We start from the raw sequence: 20,621 nt of genomic DNA on the forward strand, positions 1-20,621 counted from the left end.
GCCGGTTATGGTTTCCCAGGAAGACCTGCTACCCGAAAAATCACATAGCTTGGGTGGAGCTGCATGCTCGGCTTCTGCCGTGGGATTCCTTGCCGTCGAACACCCGCGCCTTCCTTCCCTTATGGCGCTCAAACCACCATATTCGCCCAACTCCATCACCGCCGCCATATCGAAGGGAATTGCGGGACATTCCTTTCCCTTCCTGCTCTACCTCAAACACAGCCTTAACGTCTTTTCGCGCCCTCTGTCCGCCTTCCTTCCATCCTCCCCGTCCACCCTCTTCCTGCCCGCAGTCCCTGCGTTTCTACGCTACCTCCAGCCGTTCCCTGAACCCGGCCGTTTCAACCGCCCCCACACGCCTTCACCGCCCTTCCGTCTTCATCCCGGGGCCAGAATTCCTTTAAGTCCATCGTGCCGCGGGGCATGATAGGGACAAAACTCGCCCCTTTGCTTTGCCCTTCCTGAGGGAGTGAAATTGCGGGCCAGTTGGCCACCGCGTTCGATGAGGTGGAGAGTGAGGCGGAGAGATAGCCTGGGGTTTGGAGATCTTAAGGTGCCCAGATTTGTCACGCCAATTTTTTTATAAAAAAAGCAGACAATCCGTCGGTGGATAATATCTATGAAAGTTTGTATCCACGTCTCTTTCAGAACGTCAATTACGCAAACATTCAGGTAATACTATATTTGACTGCCTTCCACGGTGACATTCAATGTCGCTCTTTTAGTTTAGAATTATTGGAGAATGAGGCAGGATTGGCCGCGGGAAAGAAACCTGTGAAAGCAGTACATTTAGTGGCGCATGAGATTATTTTCTCGTCTTATTTCGTTAAACTCGAAGCTAATGACCGAGTAAGTAAACCGACATGCCCTATATTGCATGATGAAAGATATAAACTGCTTTCATTAATATTTTTTCCTGCACATGATATTTAGGGCACAATCCTGACCCTAAATATTTGTAAAATATACGGTGCAAATTTTATTCGCTTAAAATTGTAGAAAAATCATTTTTAGATTTGGAAGCTGTACGCCTACGATATGTAATTGGTGATTGATTGATTTATTAAATATTTAATATTTTCTGAGAGTTATGACGTATTGATCAACTTTTCACAACTAAATAACTTTCAAGTAAAAAATAATACATCACTCCATTGACAATTTTTGCATGATACGTATTAATTTAATTTATTGGAAGTTATTGAAAGGTTTCCTACAATTTTTAGCCTTAATGCAAGTAAAGTTGTGTTCTCGTTTAATTTAATTAAATATTATTAAACGTACATTTTTAATCTCAAATTCTGAAATTTAATAGTTATCGGTATAAGAGACTGTTTTAGCCGTTACTCTGTGGAATTTTTCCATCGTATAGAAAGAAAGAAAACACAGCAATTCCACATTTACATGCATACATCTTCAGGTGAAGGCATGCCTTCACCTGAAGATGCCACGCAGTGGTGAGACCATGGCCGTCTGAGTAAAGTGTAAATGTGGAATTGCTGTGTTTTCTTTCTTTCTATATTTATCGGTAATTGAATTAAATATTTGATGTGCTTTTTTAACATGAGTTGTTGTTAGCATGATAAGATTTCCTTTGAGACTGCCTGTATGAAATAATTTTTCCTTAAGCCTTAAAGGGTTTACCCTTGGCGGCTCAAGATAAAATTATTTAATATATTAAGTCTTAAAAAGGCCGTAAGAAGCTCAATTTCTCCTTTCCATGATTTCCTTTGCTTTGCCCAGGATAGTTGTGTGATTTCCATGATCATTCGAGTGTGAACTCTTAAATCGTCGGATTAGAGCGGCAGTCAAACGCAAGAAACTTGTGATCAAGAGCAGGCCCGCACCGCAGGGAGAGTTGACATGTCGAATCATCATAAAACAACGGACGTCGCCCCGGTGAAATTGGAAAAAATTTCTTGGAGAGTGTTTTCCTCCCCAAATTGAACCTCGACGTCCTGTGTCAAGTGTTGAAAAATGTGTACCCAGAGGTCGGATTACTTTCACCTTTCACTTCTTATTTTACGACGACTCCATCCGTCCCACTCCTTTTCCTTGTTCCCACTAGCAACTCAGGAGTTAAATGCGACGGGTGGAGGATGGAAGGTGTCGGACAGAACTGTGGAAGAAGTGGGATGGATGGAGGAAAGAAATGAGACGATCGGGAGCAATAAAGGGTGCCGAGGAAGGAGGAGGAGCGGATAGACGAATTGAGCAATATATGCGCTCTTTATATGGTGCCACAAACTGTTACTGGACAAAAGACGGATATAGTCATCACAGTAAGAACGGGAAGAAAGTGCAAGTTTGCGGAGATTTTTCTTAATTGATTTGGAAATGATATAATTTAACATTTTTCATTCTTAAGCCGTGATAAAACAACCCGATTATCATGGATCTTTCCAACGGAACTTAAGTTCCAGGGTGCCTCATTGCGAAGACTAAGTTGTGTATAATGACACTTGTATTATCAGCTTTTTAGATCATGATGCTCGTTACGCGTATTTATTTTTTGTAAAACCTAACCCATTAAGTGGTATTGTCAGAAAGCATCAGTTATAATTGCTAAAGAATGCTGTGAAAGTATTTGCACTTAAATATTTCACATAAGTGTCAGGATACATACCCTTCTCTACTAATGAATATGATGTTCTTCTGTATACAAATAAGTACTAGAAACCTTGTGAATATTTTATTATTTTGGCAAACCTGGATTTTATCTTTCAAAACCAATCCGTTGAAATATACCTTTAAGCACAACAAACTGAGAGAATTAGCGCCTTTTAAATCATAGCTATAATTTTAATATCCTTACCGTTAACGACATTAATTCTCGTGCAGCACACGAAGTCATTGATTATTAAAATGGGATTTATACTTAAACTTCGGTACTAAAAGCCATTTTTTGTGTTAATTAAAATTGTATTGTTGGGGAATCATAGTTGGTGGAATACCTGTTTTCGTTTCGTTGGCGCGATGGTGAAGAGATTTGGAAGAAGTGACTCGAGCAATATTAACTTATTCAGCACACATAGTTTAGCGGGTTTTCACATGTGACTGCGAATGGCATTAATTAAACTCCATTATGGCGCTAATTTATTCAATCCGCAGGGAACATCAACCGAAGCAATTTTGAAAATCGTTTCCCAACTCCTGAATTCCGGTCGAATAAATGAAATCCACGGGTGAGTTCTGAGGGAAATGAATTTGTAACGCAATGCAATAACGATCCCTCGAAGATCTGTGCGAAATTAATGTCGCCGAACTCTAGCCATTCAAAGTTTGCAAACTTTCAAAATATTGAGATATCACCCATCCACCATTGCTCACTCGCTCGAGCCGTCAATTCACCCTTTCCCGCACGTGTCCTTCTGACTTAATGCCCCTCTGTTATTCTGAATTCCAGTTCCCACCATGATCCTTCGAATTATTTTGCCAGTAATTCGGAATATTAATGTCTAAACGTTTCAAAGCACATCGTAAAGTGAAATTCAGTCAGAAGAATGGGCTCTAGTATAATTTAAAATAAAACTGGAAATAACAAACTTATTCTGAATAAGGACTCTCCGGATTGTTCCGGAAATTGGCATAGGTCGAAGCAATTTCTCCTGCGGAAATCTTTTATTCACTTTTTACCCATGAGCACTGATTGGTATTAAAGTTTTGCTAAGATTTTTCATGGAGAGTGGAATGAAATGTGACAGCCGGAACGCATAACTTAATGATTTGAAGCCTTGGCCCAATTGTGAGCAATCGGTCGCTTTTTATCCTGAATGGTATCCGCTCTTGCCTTTGCTCCAAGAGTACTCAAGTAAGCACATTACGTGCGTAATGCTCCATTGTACAACATCGTCACCTAATGCACTCTGAAGTCATTCATACCCTATATAAACGCTCTGTGTCCGTCCCTTTCCAAAGCCTTTTTATCTCTATTGCATTTCCTCTCTTGTCATACTTGCATCTGTGAAATTTGTCCTCCGCGTCAGCCGCGCTTGACTAATTTCACCGGCAGCAAGGGACTAATCACTCACCAAGGGAGGCGTGGAACAGAGCAGGTAAAAAAGGCAGAGGGCAGTTATAGGACAAGGAGCATAGCATTGGGGAAAGTTCCCAGGAAATTTCTCTTCCACCTTCGGTCAGCTAGTATAATAGGTGGCAGTTCTAATATTTTAAACCATGTTTATAAATGAAAGCATTACGTTCATGTAGTGCTTGTTTTATCCCATCGACGTGGATCGCTTGGTCGTCGATCATTGACAGCGCCGTTTCATTAAGTTTATGCGAAGAGACTTCATCGAAGACGAAATCCTAACCAAGGCATGCCGTAAAATTCTTATATGGGTCACATGATTATCTCAGATTCTGGAGGTACTTTTTTTGTTTCCATTGCCGCACAACTTGTCTAGGTTTTGCAAAAACAACAATGTGAGCTTGTATCATGCGAAAGCTTGTAGGACCGGACGACATTTAAGCAATCTAAAACTAAGAAATAAAGTTTCCACGCTCGCATATTCTCTCTCTCTCTCCACCTCATTGCCGACGTTCCCACTCCCCCCTCTCCTCTTCCTCCCTCAACTCTTCCCCGTGGCCCCGTAATAATCCCACCCCTGGGCACCTCTTCCCGCCCTCTCCTAGGGCCCCGCCCCACCCTCCCTTGACTCGGGAGGTTTCCAGCCCTTCCTCCCAGACTCCTCATCTCCATTGTTCGGTTACAAAGTGGAGGCTCGAGTCGTGCGCCATTACCCGACCGCCCGCCCACCCGCCCCCCTCACCCCGGATCCCCCGAAACGGAAACCCGGAGCAACCCCCTCCCCCCACACATCCACCCTCTCTTTCTCCCCATTCTACCCCAAGTCCCCATCCGCCTCTCCCCCTTCGCTACCTCGGCGATTCTTCAATCTTCATCCCCGTCTCTCTCTCCTCCCACACTTTCTCCGAAGAAGCTATAGAATTGCTAATATGCAAACTGGGGCGTAGTGCGGCCGCTGATGCAAGGAGGGAAATTAGTGGAGAATGGGAAGATCAACAGGCGTTGAGGGGAAATACACGTTATCGCAGCTGCCTTGCGAACGGTTATATAGCTTTTTTAAAATTTGGTAGTCAAATAATTTTACCAATCCTGCTCATTTTTTTACTTGCGGAAGCCTTCTAGCGTGAAATTTCGGTTCGTTCGTGCACACACGTAAGTAAGGAGGATGATGTGTGGAGCGAGGTTTACCTTGAGGGAATATTGCGTCCAGTAGCATCATTCTCCGTTAAGACAAGTTTTAATAAACGTAGATAATGTCGGATAGGAGCCAGATGTGGTTTTTGGAAATGCCCAGAGCCTCGTAATTTCATATTTCTCATACGATAATGATGGGATATTAATACTTTTCAAATAGTTAAAACCTGCACAAATTAATAGTTATTTCAGGGTTACCAATTCTTCCAACTCTGTATAAAATTACTGAATAATATTTGTAATGTGATATTATCAAATTTAAACTTAATTTCATAGTTTTGAAAAGATGCGTCTAACGAGCACAGATATCCGTGGGTTGATTTGAAGTTCGCGAATTTGAATATCTCAGTAGACATAAATGGAGCTTGATAATTCCAATTTGATTTGAATGGTATCTTGTTAATTTTTGTGTGATATGACGTAGGACTTTGTGGAGATTCTAATCTTAAAAATATCTATCATTATTTGTACTAGTTTCAAACAATTTTGATTGTTTGTTAGCACTTGTCGTTCAATCTATATTTCATTTATCATGCATAAATAATAGTGATTTGCTTGATTTCTCAAATTACAAGAACGTTTTCAGCCATTTCTTAACAATTCATTATGAATGAATATGAATCGGATTGTTGCTCGTACCGGTTAAACGCAGAGAATTAAATCATATATCTTTGCATGTTATCCCACTTTTCCCTTCCCTCTCCGCCGAGATTCTTTCTTCCCACCTCCCTTTATGCTCAACCACTGATTCCCATTGCGCCTCCCTTCCTCCTCCTGTCTTTTCCAGCACACTCCTCGGCCGCTCTTCTCTTTCCTCCCCATTTCTCACCCCCCCCGTCCCACCAATCCCAGCCATCCGTGCACAAACGCCCGATCCGCTAGACCGCAAAACTCCTCTCGGCTCTCTCATCCCTGTGAATTTGAGATCTCATTTCATTCGTCATTCTCGCTTCTGGCACGTCTCATCTTTGATTGTAGTGACACCTATGGAAGAAATACCTACTGCTAATTTTTTTTACTGATTCCCCCATTTATCTCACTTAATCAAATGTAGAGAAATTTTTTTTGATGGAAATCTCGCCTCGCGAGGCCAAAGTCACATTCTCTCTCAGTAATTCATCCATTGGCTTCTGCTAAGCTCTATTTTAAAAGTATCTTTCGAAACGCTTCTTTCAAACCGTGCAAGCTTCACGTATGGCGTCCTTTTGAGGTTTTGGGTTGCTTGTGGTCGACCCACTTTGTCGAGCGCAGGGTGAAAACTCTAGTTTCGCAATATTTGTATGGAAATATTTATTTCCCCGCCAGAAGTACCTTCGCCTTAACTTGTGACGTTTACGTTCTTCGAGGTGAATCTTTATTACTTCCAGCATAAGACATTTAATACTTTGATTTCTTAAAGAATTCGATTCTTCACATGCAATCATTCTTTACCTTTTATAATGTAACATATTCAAATGGGCATGTTTATATTTTTAATAAAACATTTCGTATCTTTAGGGTAACTGAAACAAATACCAAAATTGCTGCAATGAAAGAATCAAGAAAGGGAATTCAATAATTAAGGTTCCTGTTTCTACACTTGAGCATACTACAGACATACCTGTAGTACTATGATATTATGCAGGTATGATTTAAAGGGAAAAGGTTTACTGGGTCAAACAACGCTTATTGTACTACTTATTTTATTCTCTTTCTCCAATGAAAAATTTAAATTATTCGTAAATTAGTATGTTTTCAGTTTACTGGAAGAGTAACCCCGTTAGTCTTTTTCCGTTGAGGCCTCCGTTCTTTTGAGAGCTAATCCCTGATACATTATGCCACCGTGTAGATCACGAAAGGCCAATTCTCACTCTCAACGTCTGATTCCTCCCCAGAATCCAAGTCAATCCTCTTTTCAATCCTCCCCATCCCACTTCTCTCTTCATCGTCTCCCCTTCCACTTCTTCAATTCAAAATGCTGTGTCACACTCTCCCGTTCCCTTTACCAAGTCTGCATCTTTATTTCCCTGTTCTCTGCACTTCACTCGCTCATCACTGTTGGACGATTTCACGAGTTTCTCATGTCCGTATTCAAATGCTACTCTCACTCCAATGACACTAAGAGGAAGCATGCATCTCACACAAAAGGGAAGACATAAACTTTTGAATTTAAGACAAAATAATATCGCAAAAAATCGGTTTCCTGTTTTTTTCAGTTCCGATGCCCACCTTGTTTTTCTCTTTCCTCTGAGTGCGCATGCATTAGTTTGCCTAGTCCGTCCACCGGGCTATTCACGATGGGTCAACTTCGTGAATAACTTTGATTTTAAGCGTGGAATCAGTGAGGGCGCTTGATTGATATTAAAACTATAGGGGTAGAAGAAAGAATAATTAGAAGCCGAGGTGATTTGGTTCTACAAAGAAAAGCATGATTACCAAATCATTGGGCCGATTGGCTGACGGACAAGTTCTATGGAAAACGACAGAAGAGATAAATTTAATATAAACATTGAGATGAAAGGGTAACATTATCTGACAAATGCTCAAACACAACGACTTAAGAAAGGCTATTGGCGAAGGAACACTTAAAAATAAACAGAAGAGGAAGGCTGCCGTTGTTATGCGCGAAAGGAAAATAGTAGAAACGTCGGCTGAGGAATAAGAGAACTCGAAGAGGTTGACTGAATAAGGAAAAAGCTGAGTCAAGTCAACCATTGATGGTGATGATAAGGTTAATGAGTTGTTTATTTAATTCATGGCCAGACTGTAATAGTTGCAACAATAATGTGATATTTTACTAGGATAGACGGTCAAAGATGAAATACGGCCAACTAGTATTTTTATTGCGGTTACAGAGGTAGTGGCAGGGAAAAGTTTGCAAATTTCAATTTTCGAATCTTCAGGTTTTTCCCCGCTTCAACCCAGTTCTCACTTTATAAAACAGTTGTGCCGCTAAAAGAAATAGGCGCACATACCGTAAAAGCCTTTCTAGGAGATTGAGATGCTGATTAATATTTCTCACAATAGCACTCAACAATTGTAAATTGAAAGTAGCAGTAGTTCTAAGAGAGGCGTCCGACAGCTCAGGTCATTTGCGAAAGAAGGGATGGAGGAGAAAAACCGACGTCGGCATTAGCACACCCTTAGCTAAAGGCACCAAGGGGTCTGCAGTTTAATATCCCATATGACGGACGACGTACTCATTCAAAGTGCTCTCCACAAACCCTCTCAAGTAGGGTTCGGGATACCACTGAAAAATATCCATCATATCCAGTATTCGAGCCCGAGACCTCTGAATGGGACGCCAGTGCGTTAGCCACCTCAACATCCCTATCTCCATAGAGCTTCGATGTGTATCATGTGCCACATAGGTGAGAAGTGAGGAATTATGTTGGAGAGTAGGAGAGAGGAAAGTACCGTGTAACATTAATGGATTTAAAAAATGAAATGGTCATGCAATGAGAAACTCTATATCAGCTTGAGGAAAGAAATAATGGAAGGAAAACCAAAAGGTGTAAGGGAAAGGGGATGTATATTAAAAGAAAATTGGTGAAAATGATTTTAATGAGTCAACTGCGGAGTGATCATGTAATAAGGACGATGGGTATGATAATGTTACCAGCTTCGGACTGAAAATTCCTGACAATGGTTGTGCCGTGTATGAACTGAAAATATTGTCTTGGTAATTAATTACATCTCCTCTTACATGAGATAAAACAACACATTAGTGAAAGTAGTTGATGAGTATTCTATACTTTTATAAATGAGCGAGTAATTTCAGTGACAAATTCCCCAATTAGGAGTCAGCTAGATAGATCCCCGTATTAAAATATCAAGCCATAAATACAGTTATCAACCCGAAGGTCGGTTTGGTAAGGTGATGGTAGATGCTCGGGAATCGAACCCGGGCTCTCCAATCTAACGTTATGCCTCTGGACTACCACGTCCCCTCCGAGTATAAGCATCATGAAATAAACATGCATTTTTTTAGTTTCTTAACCATCAACCAGTAATCAGTGTTACAAATGTGAAATTCATACTCCTTTCATAAGTCTGACACATTTTTTCTATAATAAATTATTTAACCCAAGTTTGGCATTGAAAAAATATTGTTGCGAAAATGTCCAATCCGGCACACTAGTACCTAAGTTGCACGGATTTAAAATGTGAAACATTGCAGCCTTTAATCGAGAAAGGGAAAGTACATTTCTGATAATATCTTTTTTTGATATGCTGAACGGCTCTGCATCTCCGTGATGTCCGTGCTTGCAAGGGGCTTCCGCACTTCAGTCGTATTGGTAAAATGCTTTGGCGAGCAGGCGGTAGGGATCGGAATTTTTTATGGCTCTTGGCTCCGGCAGCAGATGCGCCCTATCTTCCTCGGTGGCAGAAAGCCGTCGACTCTCGCCTCTGCCCCTTCCCACCTTCACATCCCTCCCCGCCTTCCATTGTCTTATTTCCCCCTCCAATCCCTCTTCCTCACACCCTCGAGTCTTTCTGATTCCTCCCTCGTCTTCCTATCCACCTCTCCGTTGGCCCCCACTTAATATCTCTTTCTCGACCCCTTTTTTTATATTTTTTTAATATTTTGATTGCAGATCAGGGGTGGGAGAGCCTTAGGAGTTTTTAAAGGAAGATTGCTTCCATCTTAAAGTACGTGCACGTATCTCACAATTCACTGATGGGTGCGCGAGAAACTAAATATAAAATTTATTAAGGCCTTCAATTTAGATTGCTTTATTTGCCAAGTGAGAAATTTTCACCATTTTCTGTCGCCGAAAATCCTGCCGAAGTCGGCATTAAATATTTTAAAGCATATTTTTTTCATATATTCAAATATATTTTTTCTTGCAGATGGTAACTCTTCAATCATTATTTACTGTAGAATACGAACGACTCTATGAACAAGTCACCCTTAGGATTAGTGTTGGTGGTGGTGAATGATGTATCTCGCAAAGTATCCTAGATCAATATGCGAATCAGTAGAAATAGAATGATCGTTACCTGTTGAAGGTTGGCTCCTTTCTTTGACTTTAAAATGCTAAGTTCGTTATGTTTTCATGTGGATAACTAATGTCACTGCATATAACAGTAGGTGAAAAGTAGCATTTCGTGAGGGAATGACGAAGTAAGTAAATATTTTGTGTAGTATGAAGACTTGCATAAATTAAGCATAGAAAGTTCATACCATGATACAATATTGTATAGAATATTTCATGTGGGCATTAGTTTTCGATAGCCGCACAAACCTACAAGTACTTAATACTGTGCTGTACCTCTCTTCAATAATAATAAAATTTATCTGTCTTAAATTACCTAAGTATGTCATTTCTTTTGGTGCTTTACTTTGGCTTGGGGCATGGGATAATAATATTATTTTCTGTATTCAATTTATTACACTTCATCTTGAGTTTCTTTTAAGAATTTTTTAAATTTAATCCTGCGGAATAATTCAAGCCTGATCGGTAATCTTTTGATTTAATCTCTTCTTATGGAATCCCTAAAGCCTACAACTGATACCGATAGTATTACAAATATCCGGGAGAATTATTTGCACATCATTCAAACAGTTTTGATTCATAATCCATAATCAATCAGGATTATAATACCGAATTTAGATTAAAACGGGCACATACACTGCCAATTTAAGCCAATTCGTTTCGAATTAATCTTCACATTCAGAAATTTCAAAGATTAGTTGCAGCTCAACGTTAAACTTTTTTTTTCATTTTTCTGTTCTTCCTTTTTTATACTTTTTTCTTCTTGCTCATCCTCATGCTTTTTATATTCCATCTGCGTTCTTATTCTCTGGAGGCGTAATGGCAAAGTAATTTCTCTTGAGAGATATATCGCTATTCTCATTTCGCTTTCCTCACTTGTGGATATATTTTTACTTAAAACCTTTGAAATCCTGCAAATATCTACGGCTTTTTTTAACGGTCATTTCCCAGAAGGATCCTTTTATTTCGGAATTAAGCCCTTTTTATTTTTGTCAGCAGCAGTTATTGACAAAAACCTTTGATTTCAAGTATTTCATGCGTTTCATCCCGATGTTTGGTCTAGCCATATAAGCCAATGCTTAACTCAATTATCTCAAGTGTAGAGACGTCATTGATACGACAAAATAAACAGCCCATATATCCGCAAGCCAATGTAATGGAGTAAGAAGAATTAGAGCTTCAATACGTATTTCAGATCGTGTATTGAGCAATGTCTATGTAATGCATAAAGAATTCCGCAATGTAATTTTGTTAAATGGCGTGCACTTGTGTATATTACTTATATTTATTAGTATACGTTTTGCACTTTTACTGTAATAAATCTCATTATAAAGCTACATTTTAGGTTATCAATTCTATTGTTAATATTTATTCGTGGTTAAAATAATTCCTGAGCATTTCCATCTTTCGGGGTTCCTCCCATTAATTAATCGTAACTTCCGTTGTCTCGCCAGTTTTGCTCTAGAATTAACATTTCTCCATCACGCTGTTTAGACCTTTTTTTGCACACCTTGAGTTTCTACAACTTCCTCTCTTCTTTTAAGTTTAGTAAAATTCATTTGAAAGGAGTACTTCGACCCTTGCAGAATAATTGTATCTCTTTAAAAGGAAGAAAATAAAATTGATGCCAAATGTTTTTTTGTTAAAAATAGGTAACTACTATTACATGTTTGGTTAGCCGTAACCTTAATAACACAGGTTGACCTAAGTTGTTGGTAAAGCGAAGAAACTATAACTTTTTTAATGATGCACTGAAGAATTATCTAATGAACCTAGATAATAAACGTTATTTTATCCCAAGTTGGCCACATATTGAATAATGCTTTGTAAAGTGGGCCCCGCGTTTGATTTTTGGCCTCACCCTGATTCTCTTTGCTTAGGTAATTGTTTGTATATCTAGTGAGCATGGAATGGTCGTTCCAATTACTTCATGGGGTGAATAAAACCAGTTGGTCTATGTGTTGAAGAATAAATTTTATTTGTTTGCATTTGAATGCACGATGGTGCACCTCTTTCCATGCACCTTTTTTATGTATCGCAATGTATTAGTTTAGATTTAGATATATATATGTTACAAAGTTCATCGTAGCTGTCTAGTTATTATTACGTTAAACGTTATATTACGAGGCATATTCTCAGATATTTAAGTGAAAAAATGTATTATTGAGGGAAAGGGTCTGTCTACTCATATCTTTGCTAGTCAAAGTTCTTTCATTCATTTGCAGTCTTGATTGAGTTAAGTACCTAATTACTTCAAAGTGTACGTCTAGTTTCACTTCTAAGATCGAGTGTTTTTGCCTCAGTACTCCTGCGTTTCCTGTCCATTCAAGTCTTTGCGTACTAGTACATCGAAGTGTATCCCTGATGAATCTTGGAATGAAATTGAATGGGATTAATAATAAACATGCATCCATAATATAATACGCATACTTCCCGCATATAATATAATTGCATTTTTGATAACGAAATTTCGTGTGTGGAAGAACTGTTTTAACGTCCCCCGTAAGGAATCCAATAACCAAAATTCCTTGTGGTTATTGAAAAAATGCCTATGGGATTATATTTCCCAGTTACTACTTAATAAATGCAGTTAATTAATTATGGTGAACTAAAGGCGTGTTTTATAGAAGGATATGACTGAAATGCGTTATAAGTGAGTAAGATTTGGGGGTAATTAGTGGATGTGGAGAACCTAATTTTTAGTTTAATGACAATGGAAATAATTTCATAATTATGAAGGTTCCCGTTAATGTTTTTGGTAATTAATAAAATACCTGTAACGTCGAAAACAAGAATTTTCAGATATATTTGATGACATATTAATGTTAAATGTTGGAATAAACGTTTTTACATTCATCCTTAGTTGTGTGACTTATAACCTAATTCACTGCTATTTTTTAAAAACGAGTCTTTGTGTTTTTATACAATGATATGCCATATAATATTATATAAGTTTAGGTATGGCTTTATGAATGGTGTCTGCAGTAAGAGGGTACACCGTTTTTATGTAAAGCACATTTAATGTAATGATATACGGCGTCTAAATAATTGCTAAAACTAAACTAATTACCAAACTAAACAGGTTTAGTTTGTATTATTTGAGATGTAGGAATGATTTCTTTGGTGTTTGTAGTTCTGTAAATACGTAGAGTTTGTATGGATTTCTGACTTTTATAATTAGAAACGGTAAGTTAGTTTTAATGTTTTAGTAATATTTTGTTAAAATTTGAAACGATATATTGAAAATTCTTCTTCTCGTTCATTTTTATGTGCAGCCACGGTGAGGATCTTATCGTCACACCATTCGCGCAGATTTTGGCAAGTCTACGAAGTGTCCGGAACAACTTCCTTTGCCTCACCAATGTGCCCTCGAACAAGTAAGTTGCAACTTATTAGAAATATGCAAAATCTTGTTGAGAATAGATTACCCGATTTTCACTGGGGCGTGTTGAAAGTATGCTCCAAGTGGATTCTTACAGGATTGCAAAATTTGTAATATAGTGACTCCATCCATGAGTCCTTGAAACCTGCATAATTGTTTTTTAATTTCCCACTTACTTTGTCATGCTCAATTAGTAACATTTTAAGTAAGTCCTTAAAAAAACTGAAAACATTTCAGAATCTAATTTTTAGTGTTGTAATAATGGAAGCATATTTATAATGATGAAGGCTTTAATTATTGTTTTTGGTAATTAATGTAACGTTAACGTTTAAAACAAGAAATTAAATTACATTTGAAATCTTTATTTTGTTAATGCGTCAATTATGTAATACATTTTTTGAAGATCGCCTTTGAGGTGATATTTTTCAGTTTGTTATGAAGCATTTTTTATATTCTAATAATTTAATCTAAGCTGAAATGGTGCGTCAAACAAGAAATCTTAGTATTTAACTTTGTTTTCTAGGTCCAGACGATCCTCCGGGGCAACTGGATCTGCAACGCCGCAAACGAGGAACCTCACGCCCGGAGGTGAGTGTTGAGTTAGTTCCGAGATTTGCCGTGTGCGGCGCTACCACTCGGGCGATCGTGTTTGATTTCGTTTGCCGCCGTAGTCAAGCAGAGACAAAGGAGCGGGGAGAAATGGACTCATTTACTCCGCTCATGATGTATCCTCATTGATCCACTATTCATAAAAACTCTTTGTGTCTAAGTAAATATTTTAGAATTTTATTGAAAAGCATTTCAATCAAGTCTTCAGCTATTCATGGTAACGAATCCAAAAATATGATACTCTTAATGTTCTGTTAAATATGTTAATTTTAGTGGTATCATTTGGCTAAGTGCAATCGTGGGACCATATATTTTAATGTAGAGACGCAGTGTAATTACAGACATATTATCAAACAATGCCATCACGTTGTTAATTCATGGTATTATTTTTCTAATTATAAAATTACTTTATCGAAATAAGTATGGCAACTTGGTATTTTAACTGGTAGAATTCGAAAATTTTCTTGGATATAAATCATCAATCATTACTTTATTTCAAAGACAATGATTATTTTTTCAAACATATCACCGCCAAATAAGTATTTAAGTTCACTCCTTTAAACTTAATATCGTTGCCTTTTGAGTTATTGCTAGTGCTAAATACATACAATCTTGATTTTCCCCAGAAACTATTATACAATTGATTATAATACATTGTCCATGATTATAATATGCAGTTATTCCATTTAGCTGTTCAAAATACTGTTTACATCGGGAGTATTTAAAAGAAAATATGTAACCTTCGCATCAAAATAATTACAAAATAATTCATACTTTTTAATCCAACAAATATTTTTAAAATTCGGTATTGAGTGGGATACCGGAAACAGCGGGGCGAATAGATGATTCTGGAGATCGCTTCCTCACAATACCCTTGGGGTCTAACATAAATCTGGAATATTAAAAAAGTTGTTTCCTTCAACCTGGGGAGTAAGGATCACATTCGTTGCCATTCGCCGATGCAAATCCCGTGTAGATATTTTTCCTCCAGCCGTGCCTGGATTTGTTTGTGTCTGGTGTTTTTTTACGGATACAATTTTCATGACTTTTGAGGATTTTCTACGAGCAAAAGTAAAATAAATTACGCCTCACAGAATGTGATGATTGAAATATGACATATTCCCATGGAAGGCTTTTCATTTATTTCTCTCTTTCATTTCTTTTCTAAAAGTAGTATTCGTGAAAACATAATTATTTTTTGTAGAAAACAATTTTTCTACGACTTTTGTATTTCAATTTTAAAGGGATTTTTTACTGAAACCTTTCTACCTCAGGTGTTCGAATAATAAGTGCGAGGCTCATCTGTTTGACAAGTTTCCTCTTTTGATAAGTTTACCGTCTCTCTAAACGTAAACCGTTTTTTTCAACTTTCCACGTTTTCAGTCCACGAATGTCGGTTGATTACAAGTTTCTTGTGTGCATTGCTAAATTTTTCATAAAAATTTTTATCTGTAAAACCTAAGTAAATAAAATTTTAAATGGTGTTAATTTTTTTCTTTTAATCTCAAGTGGCATAAAAGCAACTATTCATATGCATTCTTCATTCTATTTCAAATTGTTTCAAGAATTCTTAAGTTTCTCGTCATTAAACAAGGATCACATGATGGAGTTTGGGATTTTAGCTTCCCTTATTAGCATTAAAGTATATATTATCAGTATCTCTAAATAGAATTGATAGAGAGAAAAAATTAATGATGCTGGCAAAAATTTAAATTTTTGTGAAAATAAATTAAATGGGTCATGCGTCATGAAAATCTGTTAAAACATTCTTTCCACCTCTGTTTGCTTCGTATTTGGCTCCTAATTTTCTTCTATTATTTTGCAGATGACGCTTATGTCAAGCTGTCATTGGAAACAATGGAAGAGCTTGATTGGTGCTTGGATCAGCTGGAGACCATTCAGACCCACCGATCTGTATCTGACATGGCCTCTCTCAAGGTAGGAACACCACAAATCTCTGTTTCACTCAGACCACCAGGTCTGTTAAGCTTAAAATGGATACTCCTTTAATGAATACAGTGAATATTTTTCACTTTCCTCATTGGTTTATTTAATATGATGCCTTCATATAAATCGGCCTCATCAATCAAAATAAGGATTAATAAATCATGGTATTAGAGAAACTAACTATGCAATTGAACCCGGGTAGTCTGATTTATTACACGTTCCAAGAAAGGTGAATGTTTTTCCAATACTTCCAATACAATACTTTTTCTTTAGTTTGCAGCTACGTTTACGTATTCTGCTGTGCTCTATAAAGGGTGACAAAATCCAAATGCCTCGAAATACGCGCATCACATGATTCAGATTTCTTTTTACTGATATCACCTCACGCCTTTTCCTACCCTTCCTTAATAGGAAACTGATTATTAAAAAGCAAATCGTTTACCGTGTTTAAAAAATTATAATAATTATAATAATTATTTTAACTACCATCTTTAGTGTGTTGCATGTAAAAATCTTAAGCCTTTGCCTCAAATATTGTAATACCTTGCTTCTTTTCGGAGTGGGGATACCAAATAATTTAAGTAAATCCTATGACCATCCACATTATTCATAATAAATCTAATTAGGTCAAAATGAACAAAAACTCCCCCAATTTCTCATAAACGCTTGAGTAGTTCTGCTAATGTGTTAGATATTTGCACTATCTTTCCCACCACCCGTATTTCCTAGAGCGTTTCTTCTATTTCACCATCTAATACTATTCTTGAGCTAAAGAGTCTCGATTAGTGTTGTGTTCCCTTGAATTATCTTATCTTACGTATGTAACATCTTTACCACGATATTCTCTCCCTTCTCTATTTAACTTTATCTCTTTTGTTTTTAGTCATCTGGCTCCTCTCTCATATTACTTATTTAAGAGTTATTAAACATTCTTTTATGCTACTCCATTTCTTCCATAAATCTACTTTTAATTTTAGTGGTTCCTTTTTGCGACTTGTTTCCATAGTATGCTGGCAGTTACTTAAATATCTGATCTTTCTTCTCCCAACTCCACGACCTCATTATTACATTTTCTTTTCCTGATGCGTCTGTCGCAGGATTTTCAAATTTGCATTTCCTGGGATAAATATTTTCCATGTGTATTTTTCATGAGATTTTATTTGAACCAGATGTTTGGTTTTTGAATCCTATCTCCTTTGACTTTCTTTTATTCTCACACTGATCTTTCCTAATTCTAACCCGTAAACTCCCACCCAACTTCCACGTTCGCGTTCGCTACCGCAGCATCCCAATCTTCCATCATTATAAAATGTATTCTTTTACCCCTCAGCGATTCCAACTATTTTTGTAGATTATCGAATATACCTGTACTATTTACTTTTTACTTTCTGTTGCTAACGTTTGATATGCACAATGAGTTACAACTAAAGTTGTTAGATATACCTCCTTACCTCCGGTCATAATGTTATCCTTCCCCTGTCCTTGATTTATTTCTCTTCCCTCAAATTCTTATTCATTGTGATAGCAGCCCCACGTTTGTTTTTCTCCACTTTGCAATGAAGCCCTCCTTGACCTTAACTTTCAATAGCTATGTTACCCACACTTTTCAACCATCTCAAGGATTAAATCCACCTTTGTTAGAATGCAGCAATTTGGAAGTATGAAGAGCATTAGCCTTAGCCGGTATTAAAAACCGGCTAAAAAAATTTTCAAATCCCGGTAAAGGCGAGTGCTCTTTACACTTGGAAATTATTTCATTGTAACGAAAATCACCGGATGGCTCAGATAACGTTGCTGTCGCAGTATCTCCCACAATTTCTTTGGTTTTTCCAAGTTTGTGCATAAAAATATTATGATATTATCTTCGACATGAAAGTATTAACTTCTATTTGTTTTTTTATCCACATTTAATTAATTTGAAGATCTGCTACAGTGATTTTCTAATGGTCATTGGTATGGAAATGAGTAGAAATTATTTCCGTTGATATCTACGTCATTTTCTGTAGTGTCTAATCGTGTAAAACAATCTGAATGAGGTACTTAAAGTCAAGTAAGTAAGATGTTCAAAAAAAAATTAAATGAATTTAAAGTAATACTGATTTATATGACAATTAAAACGCGTTCTAGACGGTTATCGTTGTTTATTTAAATTAATTGTTAGACTAATTGGGTTCAGAAGATAATTAAAGGATTTTTATGACCCATTTTAACAATATCGAACGTTCATCATCGAGTTGAGCTAATAAAACCAGCGAAATAGGCTCGAGATCCAATTTACGTACGACGAGTGGTATCGGTTTATAAGCAGGCCGAAGTCCTACGGGAGCACACCCTCGCGCTTACTCCACCCGCAATGCGTGTGTGCATTGCAGGTTCGTCGTGTTTTACAGGAGTTATCTAGTCTCTTTCGGGAGAAGTGTTTCTTGAGAGGCGGCAAATGGAGTTTTCCCTGAAAGCCTTGGTCGTGGAGCCAGCCAGACTAGCATCGCCATTTATCTTTCGAACCTCTCCTCCCTTATTCCCCCATCCAATCCCACACCACTTCTCGCTAGCCATACCACCACCTCCCCTCCCACTCCCTCTCACCCCTTTCCGTCGAATACCCACGCAATCCTTCCCCCCTCTGTCGCTCCTTACCCTCGGGCCACTCCCCCAACCCCATCGAAACCCCCGCCCACCCCCAGAGCGCTCATCCCACCCAAAACCCTCCCGATAAAAACCCTCTAATATCCATCCATGTCTCTCACGGAGGCATCCCCTGAATCTCTTTAACCGGAACGTACCCTTTCCTGAAAGGAATCCTTTTATTCCCCTTGTTTGAACCGATTCATTCCGAAATCGCCTTTTCTCTCGAATTCCCTTCCACAGTCTCCAATTTATGAGAGGCTTCTCCTCTTCTGACGAGGCTCGTGTTTATTATCGTGGCTTGCTTTCTCGTGAAACGCAGTCAGACCTCCCCGGGCGGAACTGGCCAGTCGATCCTAGGGAGGGAAGTGAGCGAGCGAGGAAGTAAGGAATGGCATGCGAACTCAGTCGATGTCCCTAGGGTGTTCAGCGAGCTTGAAGGCTCTGGTGCCGCCGGTGTCTCGTAAGCGGAGAGAGTAGGGAAGGCGCATAATTAGAAGCGGAAGGAGGGGAGATGGCGGCAAAGGAAATAATGTCCACGGCTAGCCCCTGTTCTTGGAACAGAATTCTCGGATGGGCGTCGCCTAGGCGCTGGGATGGATCCAAATACGACGGAGAATTCTTCGTAACGGAAAGCCATTATTTTCATTTTCTGTTTCTCGCGGGACATGAATTCATCTCCCCCGTTTCCATAACTCTTAAACGTTATTGCTTTCAGGAAGCCACTTCGCCGAGATCTTTCGAAATTTTTCCAAGAACTTTATCCTTCCGTCACTTTGTGTCCTACGTTTTTTGTATGTAAAATTATTATCGCGTACATTGACTAAAGCTACCATAAGTACTTGGATTAAATTTAAATTTATTAAAATGATAGTAGTATATAAGTTTAAGTCTTATAAACATAAGAGTTCGGAGGTGAAAAAATTATGCAATTACTTAGAGGTTTGAATGGAAGAAATAGTAAAAGAAAGTAGTTCAACTGAAATAACCTCTGGTTATCCTTTCCTGACTATTCATGCCTCGAAATAGAGCTGAGTGAAGACAAAGCTTACGTATTGTCAGTAGTACTCTGAAGATAATGATTCGTCAGTTAAAATTGTTGAAGCTAAAAAACTTAGTCAGCTACAGGAATCCTATATAAAAAAATTATACAAACAAGTCCAAAATACATTTTGATAGTCTGAAGCTAAGTTAATGAATGATAGATTTTAGTATAAAATTTATGAAATAATTTATTACATTTTTCAAAAATGTATTACAAAAATATTATCAGAAGAAAATAAATATTCACCTCAATACCATAATAAACCCTCATTGATAATTAATTGTTTGGCTCGTGTTATCAGACATGTTATAAGTTTTAATGCAATTGGTAATTTGAATATTTTGATTCTCTTTTTGTAATTTGTCTTCTCTATGGGAAAATTGCATATTTGCTAAAAGTATTTTCAATACTATATGCGTCTAAATATTTCTCTATCAGTACTAATAAGGTTACTTTGTTAAAGTCTACAAAGATAATGTTTATTTTCAGTTACATTACTCCAAGTTGACCTGGAGTTCTAAGAATCTTTGAATTTTGACGTATTAATATGAGGAATACTCTTGACATATCCATAAATATAACTTGGAGAGGTAACTCACTGAGAGACATCTTAGGGTGAGGCTCTGGTTTGGACTTAAGACCCCTGTAATCCGCCGTTCGCATTCCATTCGTCCGACTTGAGTTTTTACCTTCGCCCTCTTTCAGATCTATCATGCAAAGTTAATTTAAGTAATTACTTTGGTCCCAATCTAACTTCCATACTCTCGGTATCTTCCTTTGGCACCTCTTATTTTCTGCAGTCCATAAGCC

General features: G+C 37.8%; 1 protein-coding gene across 4 annotated transcripts in view; it reads left to right on the forward strand.

Annotated features, from left to right (window-relative positions):
• Positions 1-20,621, forward strand: part of LOC139690897 (3',5'-cyclic-AMP phosphodiesterase-like) — an 843,102-nt gene that overhangs the window by 576,039 nt on the left and 246,442 nt on the right. For all 4 annotated transcript variants that reach the window (XM_071588514.1, XM_071588515.1, XM_071588516.1 and 1 more), the window contains 3 exons: positions 13,479-13,580; positions 14,109-14,173; positions 16,020-16,132. In XM_071588514.1, coding sequence (XP_071444615.1) covers positions 13,479-13,580; positions 14,109-14,173; positions 16,020-16,132 — 280 coding nt within the window. The remainder of the gene's footprint in view (positions 1-13,478; positions 13,581-14,108; positions 14,174-16,019; positions 16,133-20,621) is intronic.

This window comes from Hetaerina americana, unplaced genomic scaffold, assembly GCF_022747635.1.
Source record: "Hetaerina americana unplaced genomic scaffold, ioHetAmer1.1.p SCAF_3, whole genome shotgun sequence".
Taxonomy (NCBI): Eukaryota; Metazoa; Arthropoda; class Insecta; order Odonata; family Calopterygidae; genus Hetaerina; species Hetaerina americana.